Below are 23,311 nucleotides of genomic sequence, written 5' to 3'. Positions count from 1 at the left end.
CACATAGCCCTTTGGCTCAGCAAATCTGAGAAATGCCTATTTTCTGCTGGTTCGCTCAGGGCCAAAAAAGCATGGGTTTGGCTGGAGCAGAAAGCAGGTGCCGGGCCCTCGTTGTTTTGAGCCTTTTCCTCGAGGTTTTCCCCGGGGTGCATCCACCCCTGGAGCATCCCAGTCCATCCTCCTCCAGCCGCCTGCTCGCAGCCTCCCGCCGGGCAGCACCGGCAGCACCGGGCAGCACAGGCGGACACCTGCATGACCTCAGCAGGGGAGGGGGGTTTATTGCTGCCGTAATTAAAAGAAAATAATTCACTTTTATCAGTATGGAGGGGGGCGGCCAGGGCAAAGCGCCGGCTGGGCCGGTGTTCCCGGCTGCTGGGGTGGGAGGACGAGGGAGAACGGTCTCGGAGCGATGATCGGAGGCTTCGCGGGGGGGACCACTGCCGGGCACACGGCCGGACACACGGACACACGGACACACAGACGGGCACGGACGGGCACGGGCGGACACATGGCCGGGCACGGGCGGACACACGGACACACGGCCGAACATAAGACGAACACACGAGCGGGCGCGGACGGACACACAGACGGACACACGGACACAGAGACGGGCACGGGCGCCGCGGCCCCGGCGGGCGGCGCGGCCGGAACCGGAGCGGCCGCGCGTGCGCTGTGCAGGACGGCGCCGCTGCCGGCGGCCCCATGACGGCCGAGCTGCGGGCCCGGGGCGGCGGCGGCGAGGTGAGGCGGCGGGGCGAGCCCGCGGGGCGGCGGGGGGTGCTGGGGCGGCGGAGCGGCAGGGCGAGCCGCGGCAGGGCGAGGCGGGCGGCGGGCGGCGCCCCCCGCGGGGGGGCCGGGGCTGCCGCCGGACCGAGCCTCGCAGCGCGGCGGCCCCGCTGTGCCCCGAGCCCGCGGCCCGCGGCCGCTCGGGGCCGGCCCGCAGCGCTTCCCCGCTCTGCGCGCTCCCGGAGCCCGCCCCGTCGGGTTTCGTTGGGAATAACGGGCTCCGCGCGGCGCCGCGCGATGCGCCGGTACCACGGGAAAGGGCTCGGGCGGGCGCTCAGACACCCTCCGCTCTGCGGGGAGCAGGAACGCGTGTGCCCTCCCCGCCGCCGAGCAGCACCTCCTGGGGCGAGTCAGCGAAAACTGTTGCTCCCAAACTTCAGGGCTCTGCGTAAATTGGCTCTGAAGGGACCCGGACCCGGACGCGAGGCTCAGGGGACTGAAACCCACACCATCCCGAATTGACACAGGGCTCTGCACTGTCCTGTAGCATCTCGGTGCTCTTAGGACCCAAGAGATGCGTTTCAGAGAGGTCAGAGTTACGGGGTGGGATGGGATGGGATGGGATGGGCTGGGGGTATGAGCCCTTTGGTTGTGCGTTAGAAATGGCATTAGTGCAGCAGCCGTGCCCCGGTCTGGCGGGGACGGGGACCAGACCGTGCCCTCTGTGTGCATCTTGCGCACGTTAATGCAGGACAAGATTGCTGCCTGCTGCTTCTTGTTGTGACGGATATTGGTTTGTGAAAGCCTTGGCCGGGAACGTGGGCTTTGTTCCTGCTGACGCCTGAGGGTTTCCAGCCCTCTCCATATCCATTCTCCCCCACGATAAAAAGTGTGGCTGAGGAGCAGAGGCTGAAGGCCAAGGCTCTGGGTGCCTCTTCTGTGCTGCAGCCTTCGTCCTCCTTGTGTGTGGTTATTTCTGGAACCCTTTTGAACTCTTGCACTGCATTTGCTCTTTTCCCTCATCACAGTTTCTCATCAAAACAAACTTCTGAGAGTGGCGAGTCACCTCAGAACAGGAAAATAGCAAAACCTTTCTATTCCATCATTCCTGGCTGACCTTGTAATTTTATCTCTAGTACCCTCCTTCCTCTCAACCTCTTGGTTTTGTACTCATCTCTTGTTGCTGTAATTTAATACTAATAGGATTTGGGTTTGGGTTGTTATTTTTCCAGCAGGTAGGGCTTTGGTTCAGTTTGGGTTTGCAAGTGCAGGGTCTGTTAGCAGTGGCAGCACACTGGTGTTAATTACCAGCTACAGAGCTTGTTTTGTAGCCCCATGGCGCATAACCTCAGAAAGCAATAGCCAGACTAGTTATGGCAACAAAACCACGCACAATCCCCAAAATCTTAACAAATTGGTTGCACAAAGATTGGCTCCTGGTGGCTTCTGTGGGCTGCCAGGCAGCCATAACCCTCTTAAAAGTGGTACAGGATAAGCTCTCTGCTGTTAGCACAAACCTTTCCTCAAAGACTGAATAAAAGCGGGCAGAAATCATTGAAATATTAAATGGTAACTTAGAGCAGAGGATCAGTAATTGGCTTTTATGCTTACAGCAGCCTTTGTGAATTCTCTGTTTGCTGGAGCAGAAAAACCCCAGGAAATCATGCCCTGTCCTGCCTCAGGTTTCATTATTATAATGCAGCGTATTAGCAAGGGTGTTTGTGGGGTTTTTTCTCCACTGGAAAAATCCACCCTGCGGCGTAAGGTGGGGTCAGCCGACATGCACGGCACGCGCTACGGCAGCAAAATTAGCAACATGATTTAAGTGGTTTGCCTTTGTGGGAGTATGCCTGCCCCGAGCCTCTCAGCCTTGGCTCCTCATCAGGCAGCTCCTCCTAGGGCTCCTGAGGTGTTCCAGGGTGTCTTGGCTTTTGTCAGGATAAGAAGAGCATGTGGGACAAGTTGAGGGGGGTTGCACACACGTATGTGCTCTTTCTTGTAAAAGTTGAGCAAAAGTAGTGTTTTAAATGGGACAGAGAATTGCCACCAAAATAGGAGTTTTTTGTTTGAATAGCTGACCCAAGTGTGTGCTGTCTTTGTATGTGGAGTATCATCCATGACTAGTATGGATGGGGGGCTCAAATAGTAGTTGACTCATTACTCACTGGGTAGAACTTGTGCTCCAGTGGCCTGGAAGCATCTTAATTTTTTTTCTCAATGGTGAGAGTAAGTAGAAACTTGACTTCATTTGCCTGCAGCTTTGCTGGTTAAGATTAATTAAAAGTGTGATCTTAAGGAACTGGGATTGATCAGGCTGTGCTGGCTGCAGGATCCTCTACAGCCTCTGTAAATCAGGATACACAACACAGACCCAGCAGTTGTTCCTGCTGTAATGTTTTTCCCATACCGCATGCAATGCCAGCGTTATGGAGATGCATCTCAGTTGTCACCCAGAGTGAGCCTTTGGCAGCAGCATCAGCTGAACTGCAGCCATGAACAGGGGTGGTGGGACCCCCAGTGCTGGGAGGCTCCTTGTGGAGAGGTGCCTCTCCTAGTAGTCATTGACTGAGGTTATTTGTGCTTGCCATGTGTGCAGTGACCACCCTGTGGTAAGCCGAGGCTGCAGAGATTTTGTAAGTCTGATAAAGAGAGTTTCTGTAATCATTGAAGTGACTGAACCAACCATAGCACAGGGCCTTGAGCAGCGAGTGTCTCACCAAACCTCAAGTGGTCTGTGTGGAGTGGGAAGGAGGAGCGTAACAGGCTCCTGGGCCCTTGCTCTGACACCTTATTGTCAGTAAGAAGTGACATGCACAAATGGCATGTGCCAGCACACTGAAAATAGCTCCTGACCGTGCCCTGGGAGCAGGCGGCCGCCTTATATGTCCTGCTGCACATGCCACTGCCTCGGGGGTGGGGAGCCCCTTCCCACCACAGGTGCTGCACATCCCACAGCGAGGGTGGCCTGGCCTCCCAGGTGTGCCTGCATTCTCCTGAGGATACGAGGGGTTGAATGTTAGTCTGTGAATTTAGCAGGGAAAAAACCTGAGTGCGGTGCTCAAGCTGATGTTGCAGTTTGCATCAAGCAAGTGTGACTGGGCTTCAGTGTCAGTCTGTCAGCAGAAAGGAAGGAAAGAAGCTGTGCTCTGCTGGGCCCTCAGCAAGCCTTGCAGAAACAGCTTGATGTCCATCCTGGTCACCTTTTCACATAAGCTGTCTTTATTTCTCGCACATAGGATTGCCAGGTGCTCTTAAATCAGATGAAAGAGATCACAGGAATTCAGGATTCAGCATTCCTGCTTGCTGCTCTAAAGGTTGGTGTTTATTGCCATAATTTTGGGGAAAGAGAGCTCTGATTTTGTCCAAAAAGTTAGGCAAGTTCAGACTCCCACCCAACATAGCACACACGTGTTTGCTGGTGTGTTTGTCAGCTGATGATGGGCTGGTCCTTGTTAGAATGGTCCATGTGTGGCTTGTGAGAGTGACATAGGATCAGCCTGGGTGCATGAGAGGCAAAGGGTAAATCTTTTGCTGTTCTTCTCCTCTCATTCTACCAGGCTGCGGATGGAGATCTCATGGAAGCAGTCACCTTCCTGACAGAGGACCCTGCTCCAGAGCCAGTGCAGAACCCAGCTGCTGCAGAGCCATCCGCCTGGGAAGGGAGTGTGGTGGGCAAACAGCTCCCACAGGGTAAGCCTCACCTCTGCTCACCCCTACAGCTTCATGTGTTTGTGTGAGCTCAAAGGGGAAATATCCATCCTCCCTGCTTCTGCCAGCAGCACATCCCTCCAGCTTCTGTTCTGGTGCGTATTTTGCCAGTACTGATCACTTAGTAGTGTTTTAATAATGTTTGGAGGTGACACATCACAGTTAAAAAGCTGATGATCCTGTCTCTCTATTTCAAGAGCTCTAAACTGTTTCCTTAAGCTCTGAATTTAGCTGTAAGGAAATCTGGGTAGTGTACAGCTGTATGCTTTGCCCTGTTCTCCTGCTGGGCATCATCTGAACAGGGATTTCTGTTTAAAACCTGAGCTAGAAAATTTTGCTTGTATTGGTTGAATAGCTATGTTTGTGAAGTATGATGTTTTCTAGAATTTCCTCTTAAAGAGAATGTTTGCTGCTGCTGGTGGAAAACTGATCAGAATGCTGCCTCTACTTCTAGATGTTGGTGCTGCACCTGCCCCTCACAACCAAGACAGCCTCCGCACAGCCAACACTGTCAGACCACTGGAATCACCAAAAGCCCCAGCTGCAGAAAGGGACGCAGCTGAAAGGTCAGTGGAGCTGTAAACCCCCCCCACTTTGGCTTTCCCAGATATCGTTCGTGGGTTCTGAAGCTGCTAACTGCAGAATTACCATGGATCACCTGCCAGGTGGACACCTACTGGCTGGAGGGGAGTTTGCTGTAGCTTTTTCAGCATAGTGTTTATCTCTTGTGACAGACCACAGGACACCCATTCTGCTGAAAACAAAAACCGCTCCAAAAGGAAACGCTGTGAAGTCTGGGGAGAGAACCCCAAGCAGAATGACTGGAGAAGAGCGGGTGACTGGCCTGTTGGAATGAAAAATATAGGAAATACGTGTTGGTTTAGTGCTGTTATACAGGTAATCAGCAAAAAAAGTTCTCTAATATCAAACTTGCTATGGTCTTGGAGTCAGAATGTTTCTCAGTTAGAAGTAAAGATGCAGCAGTTCTGTGAGGGAGTCATCATATGCAGATGGGTGAATGTGACCCTGCTCAAACGCAGAAACTTCTGTGTTTATGTGATGTGACTGTACAGAAAGAGCCAAAGAGCAGTTAAGTAGGCTTTACTTAAAAATAGCTACAGATACAGAGAATCTGTGTGTCTGTATGCAGGGAGTTGTGTAGTGATGGCCAGGTGCCTGCTGAAATGATAGAAGCTTGCCTGGCAAAGTGAACTGGTAATTTAATTTTACTGCAGTTATTGTTGGCTCAATAACACATGGTGTATCATATTTCAGTTAATGGAATACACTGGCATAGATGCTTGGACAAATAAACAACTAGGCAGCATATATTATTAGTAATGATCTGAAGAAGAGACAATAGTAAGTGGAACTGAGCAGATTTGTCTCTCCTAACCATTTCACATCAGCAGAGAGATGTTAATCATTTGTTTTCAGCTCTGAGAGGAAGTAAGAAAGCTGCAGATGGGTTCTTCTCACCATGGCTTGTTCTTGGATGCTTTTCTGAGCCTGCCTGTGCAGAATAGAATGATTTTCCTAAAAGGTTTATATCTATCCTAGAAATGGCTGGATGAGATTTTGCCCTTGGATGGGTACAAACATGCTGATGATCTCAAAGGTCTGTCCAGCCTGGTTAATTCCATGATTCTGATTCTGTGCTGGTCCAGCAAGGGGCTGCTCACACTGTAAACATGCATTCAGTAACACGGGACAATGGGGAATGTGAAGTTACAAAAGAAACCTGTCAAGTTAGGGTGAAAACAGGGCATCAGATTGCAGTGAGTCCAGTCCTTGCAGGTGCTGACCAAGCTTTATCTCTCCTCTCCTTTCAGTCTCTGTTTCAGCTGCCAGATTTCCGGAGGCTAGTCCTTGGGTACTCCCTCCCACAGAATGTGCTGGAAAGTTGTCGTAGTCACACTGTAAGTTTTGATTCAGTAACACTGTCAAGTTTCCCTCTTTTGTGGTGTAGCATTCTGCTCTTTCTCTAACCAGATTTAATTTGGGGCTATCTGAGACCTGTGGCTTTAAAATCATCTGGCTATGGTTAAGATAAATTTAGGAAATTCTCAAAGACAGAATGAGGATAGGAAAAAAAAGGTCTGCTTCTTGTACCTCTGTCCTCTAGAGCCTTTAACTGCTGTGTGGGGAGATGTTTTTCTTATAAAACTTCTTTGGCAGTTCCAGATGACTCCTTGGTTTGCAAGCATGGTAGAAGAACTGGTATTTGAGCCAGTGTGCAGCTGGTTGGGTACTTTTTATGATATGTGCCTGTGGTGTTCAGTAGCACTGTGTTTTAAGATGATGGTTTTTAGAGCTGCAGGAAGGCTTTGACTTTCCTTCTCTTTGCAATGCAGGGAAAAAGAAATATTGCATTCATGCAAGAACTTCAGTGTCTGTTTGCATTAATGCTGGGGACATGGCGTAAGTTTGTAGACCCTTCTGCAGCACTGGAACTCTTGAGGGACGTGTTTAGATCAGCTGAACAACCACAGGTAAAACTGCATTGAAAAGCCTTTTGCTCTCCAAACCAGCAGTCACAGCCACGGCAACCCCATTTTGCCTCATCCTGCTGGTACTTTCAGAGGCCTTTTCCCATGTTTGTCAGACGACAAGCAGCTGTCCCTGTGTCATTAGAGCAGAATGTACATGCGTGCTAATTACCCAGCCAGCGTAGCATGGCACTACCCAGCGCCATCTGCGTAGTCAGGGAGCAATCACGATAATTTCCTCTGATCTAGTATTCAGATAAGCAGAGTTCATTATCAGTCTAAATCAGCACAGCGCTTGAGTCTCATGTAGCTCAGCTGAGTAGGGGCAGCAGTACCAGTCAGGTTGTGTTCAGGGTTGAGCAGACTGGGGGAACACCTTCTGGAGGGTGTCACGATTGACCCTCCACTCTCATCTCTCTTCCAGCAAGATGTGAGTGAATTTACGCACAAACTACTGGACTGGCTGGAGGACGCGTTCCAGCTCACTGTGAATGTCACGTGAGTGCTGTGTGGTCTCGGGAGTTTGACCTAAGGAGGCTTTTAATAAGTTGGAGGACTTTATGGGAAAATTTTGAGCAAATGAGTGTTCTTTGTTTCCTGTGGATGAGGTTTACTAAGCTTGAAACGTTGTGTCTGCATCTGCTGTTTGTGAGTGTGGGACTTCACTCAGTGCGGATATGGCCTGCAGAGTAAATGAGTTTTTGAGGGAGCTCAGCAGCCCTGGTGAACAGAAAAGCTCTGATAGTTTGAAACTTCCTTTCAGAAGCTGGCACCTTAACCTTTTTTTCCCCCTCTTGCCAGTGTAATTGTTATCATTGCTTTGGAGCATGAAAATTAATGAGAAGCTTCCTCTTTATCTAGTGCTTGGATAGAAAAAATGTACTTTTGCCTGTAGGCCCCCAAACAGAGGCTTAGATTATGACTTGGGGTTCTTTTGTAATCTCCAGCTGCAAATGAAAGTGTGCTTTTGCTCTCTGAAACAGGAGCTTTGGGGACAAATCTGAAAACCCAATGGTGCAGCTCTTCTACGGGACTTTCCTGACTGAGGGTGTCCATGAGGGTGAGTTAAGGTGTTAGTAGATTGAACTTTTTAACTCCTTTGAGTATTTTGGAGTTAACCAGAATTTTTGTTCTCTTGAGTTAGCTCATGGTCTCTGTATGGTTTCCATCATCCAGGCAACACTTTTTCCAAGATTGAGACGTTTGGTCAGTATCCCCTTCAGGTAAACGGTTACCGGAACTTGAATGAGTGCTTGGAAGGAGCCATGGTGGAGGGAGAGATGGATGAGGCAACAGCATCTCAGTCAGTGAAGTATGGACAGGAGGTTAGTTTGACCTTTTTTGTCAAGCCTTTGGTTGCCTGCTGCAGAAAAGTGCAGCACACACAGTGCAGGGGGCTACTCTGATAACTTTAAATGGCAACTGTGAGTGTTGTCTAAGAATTGAATACAAAACATTTTCTGGATACCTGGAATCTCATGTAAATGTCTGTTAGTGTTAGGTGTTCAGACACTAAGTGTGGTTAGACACTAAGTCTTTGCTGATTTATAAAGATGTGATGTCCTATGTAACCAGTTCAGAGAGTTTATTTTAAGTTGCAAAGGTCAATGTCTGCCTCTGAGTCGAGTGTGATCAAGTCTCTCTCTTTCTGTTGAAGCCTACCTGTACCTGAGTAGGGGGAGATCTACTGCCTCCATATTTTCGGAGGGTAAAAGTACAGTGCTTAACTCCATGGTATGCCATTTGGAATTTGTCCCTTTCTCCCTATCATATTGTGTACGGTTTGGGGTTTTTCTTCTTGGTTTCACTCTTATTTTCTGACTGTGATTATTTCATTTTTTTTTTTTTTTTTGTTTTAATCTCACTAATCACAAGCCAATCATAAAAAACTTAGTTGCAGCAAAGTGAAGAAGCACCATTCCATTCAGCATCGTCTGTGTGTAAGTGCAGCAAAAGTTAGCTTGGAGAGAGGCTGGGAAATAACATTGCCAGAGGTATCTGGTGTAGGCAGGGCAGGGAAGAGTATTTCAGTTCTATGAGAATGTCTGAAAATCGTGTTGCTGTGTTAAACTAGCAACGGAGAAACAAAGTATTGAGCAGGGGAGCCCTGTTCTGACTCTGGACTCAAGTGTTTGTCCTGGGTTTTCCTGGTTTCTGCCTGAAGCCGTTCAGGTGCATTTACAGGGGATGTGGGTGTAGCTGGTGTTGGCTGGCACTGGAGACAAAGGCACGTTGGAGCTCATCAGGCAGGTTCATTTCAATCCAAGCTTTTTTAGTTCCTCAAAATTCTTTCCCAAAATTAAGGGAAATTTGACCCATCATGGAGCTGTTTTAATTCTTCTGCACAGACAGTAGGAAAAGGCTCTGCCTTAATTTCTGAGAATCCTTACTGGGAAAATTGTGCATCTTAGTTTCGCTTCCTAGGATGTGGTGGGTGAAGGGTGGCATGACAGGGGACATAGGGAGTAAGGTGATTTTGTCTCTTGAGCACCTAGGCAAGTGTGCTGAAAGTCAAAGCAGCAGTGGAATTAACAGAAACTTCTCCCAGACTATGGGAGCATAAATCATTCCTCCTTTGTGGTTATGGGCTGCTGCTTAGAAAGCTCTGGTGTGGGGGAGTTTTGTTTCAGCACATCTGACGTGAATTCCCCAAAGGACAAGGAGCTTAGTGTGCTCATCCTGAATCCAGAGGGGAGCATGAAGTGGGTGGTGCCAAGTTAAAATAGGTAAAGGAAGTTTCTGGCAGTGGATGCTGGAAGTTGTTGTGAATCCAGGAAGAGCAAGAGGAAGTGTAAATTCAACTGAGTATTTTTCTTTCAGCATAACTTTTTGAAATAGTGTATGAAGCTACAGAAAGTAGCTGGGGGTCTTCTCTGAATCCCCTAAATCAAGTAGTTTGCAAGTAGACTGAGAGAGAATAAGGATTCTGGTGCTGCAGGAGGACTCCTGGTTTGTTCATCACTGCATGTGATCTTCCTCAGAAAAAAACTCTCTTGGGGGCTTCTAGATGATGTGCAGATTGTGTGTAGCCTCTCCTAATTTGAAAAATTCAGTGTTGGACTTAATCCATCAAGCTGGATGCATCAGGCAATGACAAGTAATGTTGAGAGCAATTATGAGGCTTTTTCACAGTAAAAATGTAAAATGGAAGCATAAATTACTAACTTGTAAAATTTGGCTTTCTGGCTAGTCACTCTGCGAACAAAACCTAATTCTGTGCTTAAAGACAGAGACTTTTAAATCAGTCTGAAATCATATAGGATCAGTCTAAAACGTGCCATTAGCAGTCATCTTAAAACATTTCCCTCTGGGGGCATTTCTGCTTTTGTTGCAGCGCTGGTTTACAAAACTCCCACCAGTTCTGACCTTTGAACTCTCCCGATTTGAGTTCAATCAGTCACTAGGACAGCCAGAGAAAATTCACACCAAGCTAGAGTTTCCCCAGACTATATATATGGACAGGTGAGTTGTCCTGTTGTACGGTATGTTTAAATCTATTGCTTTGCTATAAATAAAGAAATTTAAAAGGTTGTTTGGGTGAGCAAGGAAAGATTGTGGATGTTAGAAGTAAACAAATCTCACCTGGCAAATGGGGCTCTGTATTTCTGTTTAGGTACCTCTACTGCAATAAAGATCTTATTCAGATGAAAAGGGAGGAAATGAAGAGATTGAAGGAGAAAATGGTGACTCTGCAGCAGAAACTGGAAAGGTAAGTAGTCAGCTGGTTTTATTTTTATGCCCTCTGGAAGAGTGCAAATGTTTCCTTCTAAATGAGCTTTCCAATAGCACAGGAGCTTGTAGGGGAAGCAGAAACAGCAACATGCTTGTTCTGAAACATGTGGGAGAAGGAAGTGTATTTTCAAAAACAAACCTGTCTCTTCAATAATATCTAAATTTTGCTGATACTGTTATAGGAATAAATTATTTAAAGAGCAGAGTTGATACTGTCAGCTGCACTGGCAGTGGAGGTGAGGAAGCCCAGTGGCACATTACAGGAAAAATTGTTCTCTTGTCCCATGAGATTTAAACCCATCTCATTCCTTCATTCATACAACACCTTGCATTTTTCCCCAGGTACATGGAATATGGCTCTGGCCCAGCCCGCTTTCCACTGCCTGACATGCTGCAGTATGTGCTTGAGTTCATTGCTACAAAGCCAGCTGGGGCTGTTTCCTCTGCTCAGAGCTCTCAAACAACACCCCTGCACTCCCAGGCCAAGCCTAATGTTTTGGACGTGCTTTCACACCCAAACAGGTCAGTAAACAGAAACAAAAAGGATGCACAGGAGGACACTTCACCTCCCAAATAAATGGTCCTGGGTGGTGTTCCAAAAGTGGGTTATTTAGCTGGGCACTGGTGAACACAATACTGTAGTGTGCAAATGCTTGTGCAAGTAGTGGGTCACTGCTTTGCTGGTCATTTGGTTCTGTTGGTGTAAATAAAACACTGCATCTTGGTCTGCTCTTTCTCCTTGTCCAAAAGCATCCCTATATTCCTTGCCTAAGCAACAGTTAAGAACTAAATTATGTGCTCTTTTTCGTTAGGCTACTCATTTTTTTGCTTCATTGATCAGTAAATTACAGCAATATTGGATTATTATAACCCAGGCCAGCATGGTTGGTTTAACACTCTAAATTAAGCTGAGTAAACACACATATTTTCTCAGTAGCAATGGAAGGAATTTTTAGCATTGCTCATTGTGGATCGGTGCTTAGAGAGTTCCCTAAGAACTTTTCTTAGTATTCTTCCTATATTTTAGTTTGGACTGTGAAGACAGAAGCACGTTTCAGTGTACTTGTTCTCTCTACGTTTTATATTGCTCTGGAAAGGAAATCCTACTCCAGCTCTGGAGTAATTTTTGTTTGGTTTATTTTGTTTTCTTTTCCAAAATAAGAAAAACTAGAGAAAGATTAAAAAACCTGCCCACTACTCTTGGATTTTGTTCCGCAGCATACAAGAAAAGACTGATGCTAGGACTGAAGATGAAGCTTTCTTTGTGGCCAATTCTTCACCACAGCAGAGCTCCAGTATGGATCTCCAGCCTCCTGTTTCACCTGCAGAGCTGTCTGAACGTCCAGCTCCTCACGTGGTGTCCAAGGAAGAGCTGGACCTGGTTCAGACGTGTCTGCAGCGATGGAGAAATGAGATCGAGCAGGATGTGCAAGGTTGGCCCAAATGCACTTGTAGGGATTTTCCTCCTGAATGCCCACCTGGTTTCTCCTCTGTAGCTTTGCTGGATACAGCCTGAACTACAAATAATTTTGTCCCTGTTTGAGCTCTGGTGTTGAGTCTATCTGATATTCTCTGCATGGCCTCAAATTCTTTGAAGTGAAAGGAGCTAGCGTAGCCTGTTGAGTAGTCATTAATTTTTATGCATTTCTCCCATGGTTGATGTTCTTGGCAGATCTGAAGGAGTCTATTGCCAGAATCAACCTGTCCATCGAACAGATGTACTGTGACCCTCTCCTCCAGCAGGTAGGAAATGCAGCTTCAGTATGTAAATATTAACCTAGTATTGCTGATCCTCATTTTTGTTAGTACACGTTGGTTTAAATTGCCCTCTTCACTGTATTTTTAAATTTCCAGTGATGAAGCAGGGAAAGATTTACTTATGAAAATCTTGTTTCTTCTTTCCTTAAAAGTCAGTTTTCACATAGCAAGAAATTTATCAAATTGCTCGACTCTTGTACCATGCTACACCTACAAACATTCCCACTGTCGGTGTAGAGAGGTCAGGCAGAATCAGTCCCTAGCTGCACCCCTGAATGATGTCCCTGTCACTTTGCAGGTTCCCTATCGTTTGCATGCAGTCCTGGTCCATGAGGGGCAAGCAAATGCAGGGCACTACTGGGCCTTCATATATGACCAGCCCCGTAAAAGATGGCTCAAGTACAATGACATCTCAGTGACAGAGTCATCGTGGGAAGAGCTGGAGCGAGAGTCGTTTGGAGGCTTGAGGAATGCCAGTGCCTACTGCCTGATGTACATCAGTGACCAGGTGTCCCCTGTTGGTGCAGGTACACGGCCACAACTGCTGGTTAATGACGTGTGTGTGTGTGTGCTGTGTCTCTTTGGCCTGCATGATCATTATGTTCCTCAGCTTCTCCAGCACAGCTGTCTTTTGACAAAGCACAGAACTTCACCTCAGACAGGATTAAATAATCTGCTTCGTGCTCGACTCATTTCTAAATCCCTGATAGGGCTGAAAACTGCCAGGAGAAGCATCCAGGTGAGATTGGAAACAGCAGCTCATGTGTGAATCATGTGTGTACAGGCTAACACTGCCCTTTTGCCACATTTAACATACATCTAGTGCTGGTGTTCTTCATTTTGACTTTTTGTAGTGTTTATATGGCAGCATTTGTTTCCTCAGGGCATGTAAAACACCTCCTACTTTATCTCTCCCAATTTATCACACTCCCTGACTCGTTTGCTTGGTCTTTGATGATTACACCTAATCTAAATGGGCTCTTTTTGTGCAGCCTTTCCCCGAGAGGTATTGGTACCTGAGTGGCTCAGACTTAGTGTGTTTGCAATGCCAGTGCCAGTGCTTTGTGGAGAAATTGCTGTGCACGTGGCTCTAGACATGGCAAACAGCTGTACAAGGACACAATAATTTCACGCGTGGCTCATTTTGATGTAATAAATGGAAAGAAACAATGGAGAGCTGACATTCTGTTCATTGCTAAATGTGGCTGATGAGGATCTGGAGCTTGTTCTTTGTTTTCTTATGACAGTTCTGAAACTAACCCATTTTTTTCTCCTATTTAATGCAATTTTTTGTTGTTTTTTAAAGCATTTTGCAAAGGGTGCATAAAAATATCTGCTGTAGAAAGTTGCCATTTGCTTTTGATAAATTTTAGGACTTGTCTGAAGCTGATGCTGCTTGGGTTTTGTGCTGTTTTGCAAGTGAATACTGAAGTAGATCTAAAAAGCACTAAGAAATATCAGCATGATACTCGTGCTATAGAACCCATGCAGCCCTTACCTTTGCCTGCTGTACAGCGATGCAGATGTGTCATCTCTGGCTGAGCTGTGAACTTTCCAGCTATTGGCAGTTCAGTGCTGTTCCCTGTGCACCTGGAGCCCTTGGACCAGGATGTGTCTGACCTGCATCAGCAGGTGCTTGTTCTGGAATTGCACTGTGTAAATGCTGTCCAGTAGTAGAACAAAACAGGGGTTTGTTTTAGATAACTCAGTAGATTTGTCTTTATTTTTGCACCTTTGCTTCTGGATCATCTTAAATTACAGAGCCAGTAGAAAATTTGGCTTCTTTCCCCTTTTATCCCTCAGCCAATTTCCTTGTGGCTGCCCATGATGTTGTGTGTGTGCTTAGTCCCTAAGGGTGGTGCCCTGCCACAGTGTGTTTTCTTATGCCAGTCTTGCATTTCCTCCAGATGAGGATGAGGGCCCAGAGGCTAGACAGCTCCAGAAAGAAGTGGAAGCTTTGTCCCCAGAACTGAGACACTACATCCAGGAGGACAACTGGCGCCTGGAGCAGGAGGCAGAGGAGTGGGATGAGGAGCAGTCCTGCAAGATTCCTCAGATGGAGCCTTCACCTACTTCTGAATTGCAGGACCTCTCCTCTGAGTCAGGACCAGGTAATCTCACTCTGAATTTGCAAACCATGTCGGAGCCAGGAGCAGCCAGCTGGTCACCAGTACCACTGTGTTGAAGCCTTGCCCAAATGTGTCAGAATGCAGGAGCAGGCGTGATAGAGGCAGCAAAGGCAGCTGCTGGAGGCTCTGCCCTGACAGTACAAAAGGCTGTTCTGCTGGTTTTGCATGTGCATCCTTCCAAGCCTGTCCCCAGAAATGCTGTTTCCCATTCACTTGATCATCACGGGCTAATATCAGTTCATTTCCAGCTTTTTTTGTTTTTCACAAATATGGAGTGGACAAGTGCTGTTCTCTGGAGTGGGAACCCCTGATGCCATGTGCCATTCCCACTGGAACGGGCTACACGCACGCTCGCCTCAAGTGCCTTCACCTCGGGCAGGAGGGCAGCAGCTGTGTAAAACTGCATGGACAAGCTGCAAAGCATTTTAGAACATGAGAGAAAGAAACCTTGCAGCTCTTGCTGACTAGTACCACACGTCTGTCCTGACAGAGCAATCATCAGTGTGTGAGCCGAGCGTGCACTCCCTGTCCTCGGAGCATGCCAGGATTGCCAAGGAGCAGACTGCCAAGGCCATTGCCAACACTGCTGATGCCTACGAGAAGAACGGCGTCGAGGCAGCTCTGTGCGAGGTAGGAGCTCAGCCTTGGCCCAAGAACCTCCCCCTTCTTGTCTCCAGATTATTCTTCTTGATAGACCTTTGCTTTTCCCATTTCTGTGAAGTTCTCTAGCTGTGCCACGTTTAGCTTGGTCCCTTTTGACTTTCCTGTAATTTGCTTTGGATTTTCTTACTCTCTTTCTTCTTTTTCTTCTTGGCCACAGCACAAGGAGGTAGAGCCACTGAAGGCCCATCCAGAAGAAACATCCCCCACAGTTCAGACAGAGCAGCCCCAGGACACTCAGGAAGCAGAGGCTGCTGCCCAAACTAGCTCACAGGTCTCTGAAGTAGAAATCCCCAGTGTGGGGAAGATTCCCGTTAGATCCGATGCAGATGGATATAATGAGGAGGTACAGATCCCAGTGCAGGGATTAATTAATTACTGCTGCTCGTTAGCCTGTAGCTTTGTAGTTAGCTGGCTTTGAGCTGCCCTAAGGGTGGGTGTCATAGTGTCTGTCATAGGAGCAACACCCTGTACAAGGTTAGTTTTCCTAATGTGGAAGGGAAGAGAGACCACATCATTCCATAATTCCATTTTTCAATGTCATCAGAAAAGGAGCTCCATAAGAGCACTCAGTTTGTCAATCTGCATGTTGGTCATAATTCCTCTTTCTGGCACAACTGTATCAAAATCGATCCTACATGTGTTAATTTCTTTACAGGTCTCTTTGCTGGCTTCAGTCAAAGACCTCAATCCCAATAGCATAATTTACATCCCCTGCCCTCTGATTTTTTTGGGATCTGACTTTAACCACTTTCACATATGCTCAAGCAGGGTTTTGAAGTCCTCTCACGTGCATGAGTTGGATTTCACACAAACACTGGGGCTGTCACTGCTTGAGTAGGTTTGAGATGTTCTGGAGTGATGTTGGCTCGAGGAGGTTCTGCATTTATTTTACATGTCTTAGGAAGATTGAGTGGGACATGGTGGGGACATGGCCAGCCTGCTTTACCTTCTCACTTGTTGAATTTAAAAATTCAAGGGTTTGGAGTGACCAGCCTTGAGATCTTTAAATGCCTAAAAAAAAGCCCAGCATGTAAAGTGCATGTGATGGATAGAGTCAGTAGCATGCAAGTAACTCACAGCCCCAGTTATCACACCTGTACTCATACAATTTCCTTTAAATCTTACCTTTTGAAAGTTTCTTCCATTCTTCACTATGCTGTCTCTTCTTTCCCTGTCTGTTACTGTTTTCCTTGTTCCTGTTTGTGTCTGTTCTCCTGCTTTCGTGGTAGGTGATGCTGAGTCCAGCCATGCAAGGTGTCATCCTGGCTATTGCAAAAGCCCGCCAGACCTTTGATCGTGATGGGTCTGAAGCAGGGCTTGTTAAGGTATTGATTTGTTTGCTAAATCAAATAGTATGGATATCTGTTTTCCCAGAATAGAGAGTATGTGCCATATTGACAGGTCAGGAATGTAAAGGGAACAATTTGTGCGCTTTTTCTTCTAGCTAATGGCCTTTGCCCTGCATTTCAGTTCCTGCTGTCTTACAGTGATGAGATATCCATGGGTTCAAAACAGTTTTTAGAGCTTGCAAGAGAATACCCTCCTGCTAAGACAAACAGAAGCTTTACTTTTTTCTTCCTATTCTTTTAGTACTGTAAAATTTGGTTTTTTGGTCCTGAACATACTTGCTTACTTGTGACCTCTGCTGTCAAAGATGTCCTCAATAAATGTCTGTGTGAACAGAGGTTTGAAAACATAACCACTGGTGAATGCTGAAGCTGGTGTTAGATTTTACAGGCAAGTAAATTTAACTAAAAATACCACATGGACAGAATCATCCATGCTGGTAATCCATGGGAATATAAATCACAAGATACTCTTGCACCTCCTGCAGGTAGAAGTGTGTCCCAGTCGATTTTGGCAGCCTGAGCACTTGTCAGAGGGTTGCCAAATCGGTCTAAGGCCGCTGTACCCCCTCTCTCAAAGGCATTTACACACCCTGGCACTTTTGGAAGCTCACACTTCACACGTGGGGTTTGCCTGGCTGTGGGGGCCATTGGTTTAGAGCTGAGGTGTTGGTGGGCTTCCTTTGAGCACTGCGATATCACCAGCAGAGGAGGCTCAGTGTCACCACAGGAGTCCTTCCAGACAGGACCGGTGTGAGCTGCTGTGGCATTCCCACGGGCACACAGGTGGATCTGTCAGTACCTGTGTTCCATTGGCAGGCATTCCATGAGGAGTACTCCCGGCTGTACCTGCTTTCCAAAGAGACCCCAACCCCCCAGAACGATGCCCGCTTGCAGCACGTGCTCATCTACTTCCTGCAGAACAACGCTCCGCAGCAGGTGGTGGAACGGACCCTCCTCGAGCAGTTTGCAGACAAAAACCTCAGCTACGATGAACGGTGAGTGCTCAGGATTCCAGGGAAGGCTTTTCCCACCTGGATGTGGCCAAGGCCACTGTTGTGATTTTTCTCCTTTCTGCTCACATGGAGCAGGTCCATCAGCATCATGAAGGTGGCACGGGCAAAGCTGAGCGAAATCGGTCCGGACGATGTTGACATGGAGGAGTACAAGGTAAAGAACCAGAGATCTGTCTGATCCTTCACGCTGTCCTAGCTGGCTCTGTCCAAACTGGGAAATGGGGAGTACGGCATGGAGCTGCATGGCCAGCACAGTGGCCACTGCATGCCTGTTGGCAGTGGGTGTCTGCAGGAGGCTGCCGAGGGAGAAGGAATACAACGGAAATCTGAGCTTGAGGAGTGTCTGCAGTTGGCTAAATTCATATGTGTCACTCATGAGAGACATTTGAGCACTTCAGAGGGTAGAACTGGGGACCCCAGGCTATGCATGTGAGTGTTCCAGCTGAGGCTGATGCTCTGCTTTCCTCCTCTCCTCACAGAGATGGCACGAAGACTACAGCCTTTTCCGCAAGGTGTCCATTTACCTGCTGACGGGCTTGGAACTCTACCAGAATAGAAAGTAAGTTCCTCCAATTGGGTTTGGACAAGATAAGTTGTAGCTAAAAGTAAAGGCCACTGTGACAAAAGTTTTTCTTTCTGAGCCACAGTGGCCTGTGTTTGAGGCCAGTGGGAGATTTTTTGACCTGCTAATAGGTCTTCTTGAATCCACAATCGAGCTTGGTTAACAGCTTAAAAAATATGAGGCTGAGCTGCTGGCTGGCTGCCTGACAGTTCTGAGAGTTTCCCCTAAGATTTCCCTTTGGGAAGTAGAGCTTTATATTCTGTTTTCCAGAGATGGATTTGCAGGACTGATTGCCATCACTTTGGGATTTTTCACCTTGGACTCCTGTATTAAAAGGAAAGTGCCTTGAGATGGATGTTACACTTTGTGTAAACATATAGTTTGTAGCCCTCAAAGGGCCTTGGTTTCCTCCTTACCATTCTAGAACCTGTATTTTCCTTAAATGGTGCAGGCTTTCAGAAATTATTCCTGGATGGAAACAGAACTGAATTCCAAGGTGGTTCACAGTGACAAGCCACCAAATTCAGGTGGGCACATTGACATAAGACGTGACAAGAGCAGCTTAGAATTACCCCAAATTGACCTAATCCCTGTCAGCAGTTCTGTTTTCTCATCTGAAGCTTGAAATGTGTGAGGGACTGAAATACACAGCCTTCTGCCCTTCTTGGGGTGTCCTCTCATAGTGCAGTTCCTGGAGCAGTACAGAAAATGTCAAGCACATTGCACATGAGCTTGGTTTTAAGGGGCTCTGCCCAGACACTTGTTTGGCATTCTGGGCAAAAAGGAGCCAGAATGGCTTGACATGGGGCATCTGTTCTTTTGTGCTTTGGCAAGGAAGTACAGCTTTTCCCATCAAGCCTGATGCTTCCAGCCAGGCCCAGCAGGAAAGGTTTCCTGAGCTGAGGCAAGGGAATAGCTGTAGTCACGGCCCTGGCAGAGCCCAAGGCCTGCAGAGCTGACCCTCTTCTTGCAGGTACCAAGAGTCACTCACCTACCTGGTCTATGCCTACCAAAGCAACACCAAACTGCTGCTGAAGGGAACCAACCGCGGCGTGAGCGAGTCGCTGATCGCCTTGTACCGGAGGAAATGTCTCCTGGTTTGTATCGAGGAGCTCAGCACTCTGGAGAGGAGGGGAGGGAGCAGCCAGGGCACCGTGGTAGCCAGGACCAGTGTAACTGTTTCTCTTCTGTCTGTTGACATGATTCTGCCCCTTGCTGAGTGCCAGCAGCGATATGGAAAGCTAATAATAATCATGACTCAATTAAAAATATGCCACATAGGTTTCAGGGAATCTAGGCAAAGGCAGATCTGGTTCTTACCTTCTTCAAACCAGAACTGTAAATAAGCTGTATGCTCTCTGTATACAGATACAGCAAATTGCATGTATGTGTATGAATATATATGTTTTCAAGTTTGGTGTTTCCCATGACTGAAAGTGGCTGTTCCACCCGAACCTGGTGCTGTTAGTCCTTATTCTCTGCATGGCTGCCAGTGCAGGGCCCAAGCTGGGCCTTTCCTGGATGGTGATCCATGGTCCATGCTTGTTCTTTACAAGTCTGTCCCCAATTCTCCTTCCACCCCCAGAAGCTGAACGAGGTGGCAGCTTCTCTTTTTGTCAGCTGTGAAGAAGCTCATGTGTCAGAGGGTGTGAGCATCCTGAATGAGCTGATCATCCCCTGCATGCATCTCATGAACAACTTTGAGATCTCCAAAGAGGACCTGGATGCCATCGAGGTCATGAGGAACCGCTGGTGCTCCTATTTGGGACGAGAAGACATGGATGGTAGGACATGGCTGCTGTTCATGGGCAGGGCAGTATGGGATCTGAGCTGGGAAAGAATTAAAGGACCATCTAAAATTAAATTCTTGGTGTCTGCACTGCAGCCCATCAAGGCCCTTCTAATTGTGGGAGGAGAAATGCATTTGAATCGCCCATTAAATCCTGTTACAGAAGACATTAATCTTTTGCACTAAAACAAGCTGCAGAAGTGTCCCTCTTCCCTAAAATGGGACAGTTGATGTCCCAAGAATGGCTTAGAGTTCCCTTGAGGGGCTTGGGTCTTCTGTTAGGTTTCTCCCTGACTGGAGGTACCCAGGAATGGCAGGTGAATGCAGACATGCTTGGTGGCATGGCATGCTCCTCTTCAGGAAGGAGGGGCAGGTGTTATCAGAGGCCAGGGTTATGGAAGAGGGAAGGGGGAAGCAGATTTGGGGCATCTCTGCCTTCTGCAGAGGAGTTTGTCATTGTAGAGCTGAATGTTGGTTCCGGGCAGCTGTTCTTGTTCTATGCTTTCTTCTGGAGTCAGCCTCTGTGACTCCCCTCAGGTCATTTCTCTTCAGACAAATTGGTCCTGACTTGCCTTGACATGTGCATGAAGGTCTGGGGAGTCCCTGCAGAGTTTTTATAACTAACGGGGGTAAACTTGATGAAAGAAAATTATGCAAAAACCACAGAGGTTTATTCTCAAAATACGGTTGTAAAAATTAATATTGGATAAATTTATCCCAGTTGCTGGACTGGATGTGACAGCCTTTGGTTACACAGAAGGTTTTAAAGAACCAGAACCTGAGTGCTCACCTCTCCCAGGTCACGTGGGCTGGCTCAAGTGTTGCCTGCTCCTCTTCCCCCCGTAGTGGCTGTGGTGTGTTGTGCACTCCAGGGTCCTCAGACCTGCCCGGGGCATGGGCAGTACCAGCTCAGCACGGGCTGAACTGGCCTGTCTGGGGGTGTGCAGGATGTGGAGGCTCCATTCCCCTCAATTGCACAGTCAATATTTGAGTGTCACCCTGAAGCAGACAGTGATTCTTCACTGACAGCCAGTACAGGAGCACCTTTCCAGGGAAAGCTCTGTGTCTCGTGTCTCAGGGACATGGCCGGGTGCTCAGGCAGCCAGGTGGCAGTGGAGCCTCCCTCACGGAGCCCTGAAAGGCAGGCAGGACTGCCTGGTGCGGGCTCCTCTGCCTCAGCAGCCACTGCTCGTGCCTGGTGATGGGCTGGGCAGCTCTCAGTGCAGGGAGAGGAGCCTGCAAAAGGCACCACAGCTCCTTAACTCGGGGCCTGGAGCCCTCTGCCATTGCTGCCACTGACTGTGTCCTCCTTTCCCCTTGACAGCAAAGCTGCAGATGAAGCTGGGTGAGCTGCTGCCCCGGCTCCTGGACGGCTCCACCGAGGTCATTGTGCTGAAGGAGCCGCCGAAGATCCGGCCCAACTCCCCCTACGACCTGTGCAGCCGCTTTGCGGCCGTCATGGAGTCCATCCACGGCGCCTCGGCCGTGGCCGTGCAGTAACCCCGGGCGGGCACGCCGGGGCTGCAGCGGGAGCAGAGGGGCCCTTGGGATTCCAAGCTGTGTTCTTTGTAAATACGAGCAGATAAAAAGCAGTATTGCACTTGTGAGGCAGAACGTAAGGCAGTAACACGAAGGACCTGGACCACTGTTACAGTGCAAGGTGCAGGCCCTGGCAGCACCACGGCGCCCAGCCAGGCTCCAGAGGCTCCTCTGTCCTGGCAGCCTTCTAGCTGCAGCCCCTGGGCCCACAGGAGCCCAACTCTGCTCAGCACTGCACACTGGGACTGCGCTCTCGGGCACCTCCACAGCTCCCTGAACGGCCACTACCAGAGGCTGCATGTTCCAGTCCAGCCAGACTCTGCTCACAAGGAGCCCGGGCTGAGTGAGGAGGAGGCAGCAAGGAGCAGTGGCTCGTGCTCTGCAGCGTGGGCAGTCATGCACGCAGCTGTGTGTTGTGGTCAAGTCAAGCAGGCTTTTGCCTTTTGTATTCCAGCTGGCACCAGAAACCACGCAGGAGCCTTCCTTGAAGAGACAGGCAAATCCTGGCAGTGAGAGCCAGGACGGGGCTGTGGGTTTGTGCCTGGCAGGAGCTGACTGGCTCAGGGCAATCACATCACCCCAAAGGATATTCCCCTTGTGGCCGGAAAGCAAACTTCCTTCTCCCCTCGGGTGGTGGGTCAGGGCACGGATTACTGTCAATGGCAACTTGAGGGCTCAGATCAGCCCCTTGTGTTGGCGGTGGGTGGTTGTGTTGACTTTGTTAACAAAGTGCCCTCTTGGCATTTCCTTTTGCGGTCGCCCTGTACTTGCATTTGAGCTGCAGCAGTTGTAAGCCACAAGTTAGTTCTGAGTCAGTGGAGGGGGATCCTGTTTTTTGGAACTATGCAGAGTTTTCTAACAGTGCAATAAAAGCATTTGTTCTATGTTAGAATGAAAAAGCTCCTTCCATGTCTTTATTCCACTCTAGGGTTCTGCCTGAAGGTTCCCTCTGTACAAAATGTGTTGTCATTAGCAGAGCTGCCTTAAAGGTGATTCCACCATCCTGTCAGGGGGTGTTTCCCCAGTATTTAGGAATAAAATCCTCATGTGGGAGAATCTTGCACTCTCCTGGTGACTTCATGATGAAGTAGAACTGCTTTTATCCACAGGTACTCTGGCTGCCAGTGTCCCAGCAGTGACCCATGCCTCCTCAGGGACCAGGGTGCTGCAGTGCCAGTGCTGCTGTTGCAGCTTGTTCCCCCCATTGTTGTGACAGAGCAGTGGGATGAGGCCTTCAGCTCACTGCTCGGGGTGCTTGGCCTTGGATGAATGGAAACATGGAGCTCTTGAACAGAGCCCCCAGGCCAGCGCCCACCCTGAGGCATGCTACCTCCTCCCAGCCAACACTTGGCATTGCCAGGCAGCTTTTGTGCACTTGCAGGCAGTAGGATGTGGTTTGGGAAGAGGAGAGCCTGTTTGTTCTGACTCGTGAAACAGTGGCTTTGCCCTGTTCTTTGTGTTGCTGCCAGAAGCTGAAATGCCTAGTCCATGCCCACAGCCTGCTTTAAGGAACCAACAAAGAGTGTCAGGCGTACAGAGTGGTGCTGGGGACGTCATGGTATTTGGACTGAGCTGGACAGGAGGAGTGTTCCCTGGCTGGAAGCCTTTGCTCACTGTCCTGTCCTCCCATTTCCCAAGGGAGTTAGAGCCGAAACAGCCTCTGTGCTCCCTGGGTTGGTCAGCCCTCCTGGGGAGCTGGCAGGGGGTGCAGCTCCTTGGAAGGTGATGGCCAGGAACGCTGCCCCTCCGTTCTACCTTGTTTGATTCTCTTTCAGAAGGACTGAGCACCTGCCTCTTCCACTTCGCTCTCAGCAGCACCAGCTCTGTCCTCAGTCCTGCCACATCAGAACTGCC

General features: G+C 48.5%; 1 protein-coding gene across 2 annotated transcripts; it reads left to right on the top strand.

Moving 5' to 3' along the window:
- Nucleotides 1-689: 689 nt before the first annotated feature.
- Nucleotides 690-22,451, top strand: USP28 (ubiquitin specific peptidase 28). Of its 2 annotated transcripts, XM_030964981.1 has the most exons (26): nt 690-741; nt 3,963-4,040; nt 4,284-4,416; nt 4,889-5,000; nt 5,169-5,331; nt 6,267-6,353; nt 6,789-6,926; nt 7,348-7,421; nt 7,907-7,983; nt 8,100-8,248; nt 10,258-10,385; nt 10,537-10,632; nt 10,998-11,177; nt 11,874-12,088; nt 12,328-12,398; nt 12,712-12,940; nt 14,321-14,524; nt 15,033-15,172; nt 15,363-15,548; nt 16,435-16,530; nt 17,371-17,549; nt 17,643-17,721; nt 18,047-18,126; nt 19,103-19,226; nt 19,715-19,913; nt 21,243-22,451. In XM_030964981.1, the coding sequence occupies exons 1-26, from the start codon at nt 703-705 to the stop codon at nt 21,416-21,418; spliced, it is 3,432 nt and encodes a 1,143-aa protein (XP_030820841.1). In that variant the 5' UTR covers nt 690-702; the 3' UTR covers nt 21,419-22,451. The 2 variants fall into 2 exon arrangements, with proteins under 2 accessions (XP_030820841.1, XP_030820842.1); XM_030964982.1 differs by lacking the exons at nt 15,363-15,548; nt 16,435-16,530 and having other exon boundaries at nt 21,243-21,418.
- Nucleotides 22,452-23,311: the final 860 nt, after the last annotated feature.

Source organism: Camarhynchus parvulus, chromosome 24 (genome assembly GCF_901933205.1).
Source record: "Camarhynchus parvulus chromosome 24, STF_HiC, whole genome shotgun sequence".
NCBI lineage: Eukaryota > Metazoa > Chordata > Aves > Passeriformes > Thraupidae > Camarhynchus > Camarhynchus parvulus.
Note: the sequence above shows the minus strand (reverse complement) of the source record. Positions and strands in the feature narration are given on the sequence as shown.

Bases quoted from the DNA above. Each gene is read 5' to 3' on its own strand.
- USP28 (XM_030964981.1), top strand. From the start codon at position 703: ATGACGGCCGAGCTGCGGGCCCGGGGCGGCGGCGGCGAG. The intron at 12,089-12,327 runs GTTGGCCCAAAT...TGTTCTTGGCAG, and splicing joins GATCGAGCAGGATGTGCAAG to ATCTGAAGGAGTCTATTGCC. The intron at 15,173-15,362 runs GTAGGAGCTCAG...TCTTGGCCACAG, and splicing joins TCGAGGCAGCTCTGTGCGAG to CACAAGGAGGTAGAGCCACT.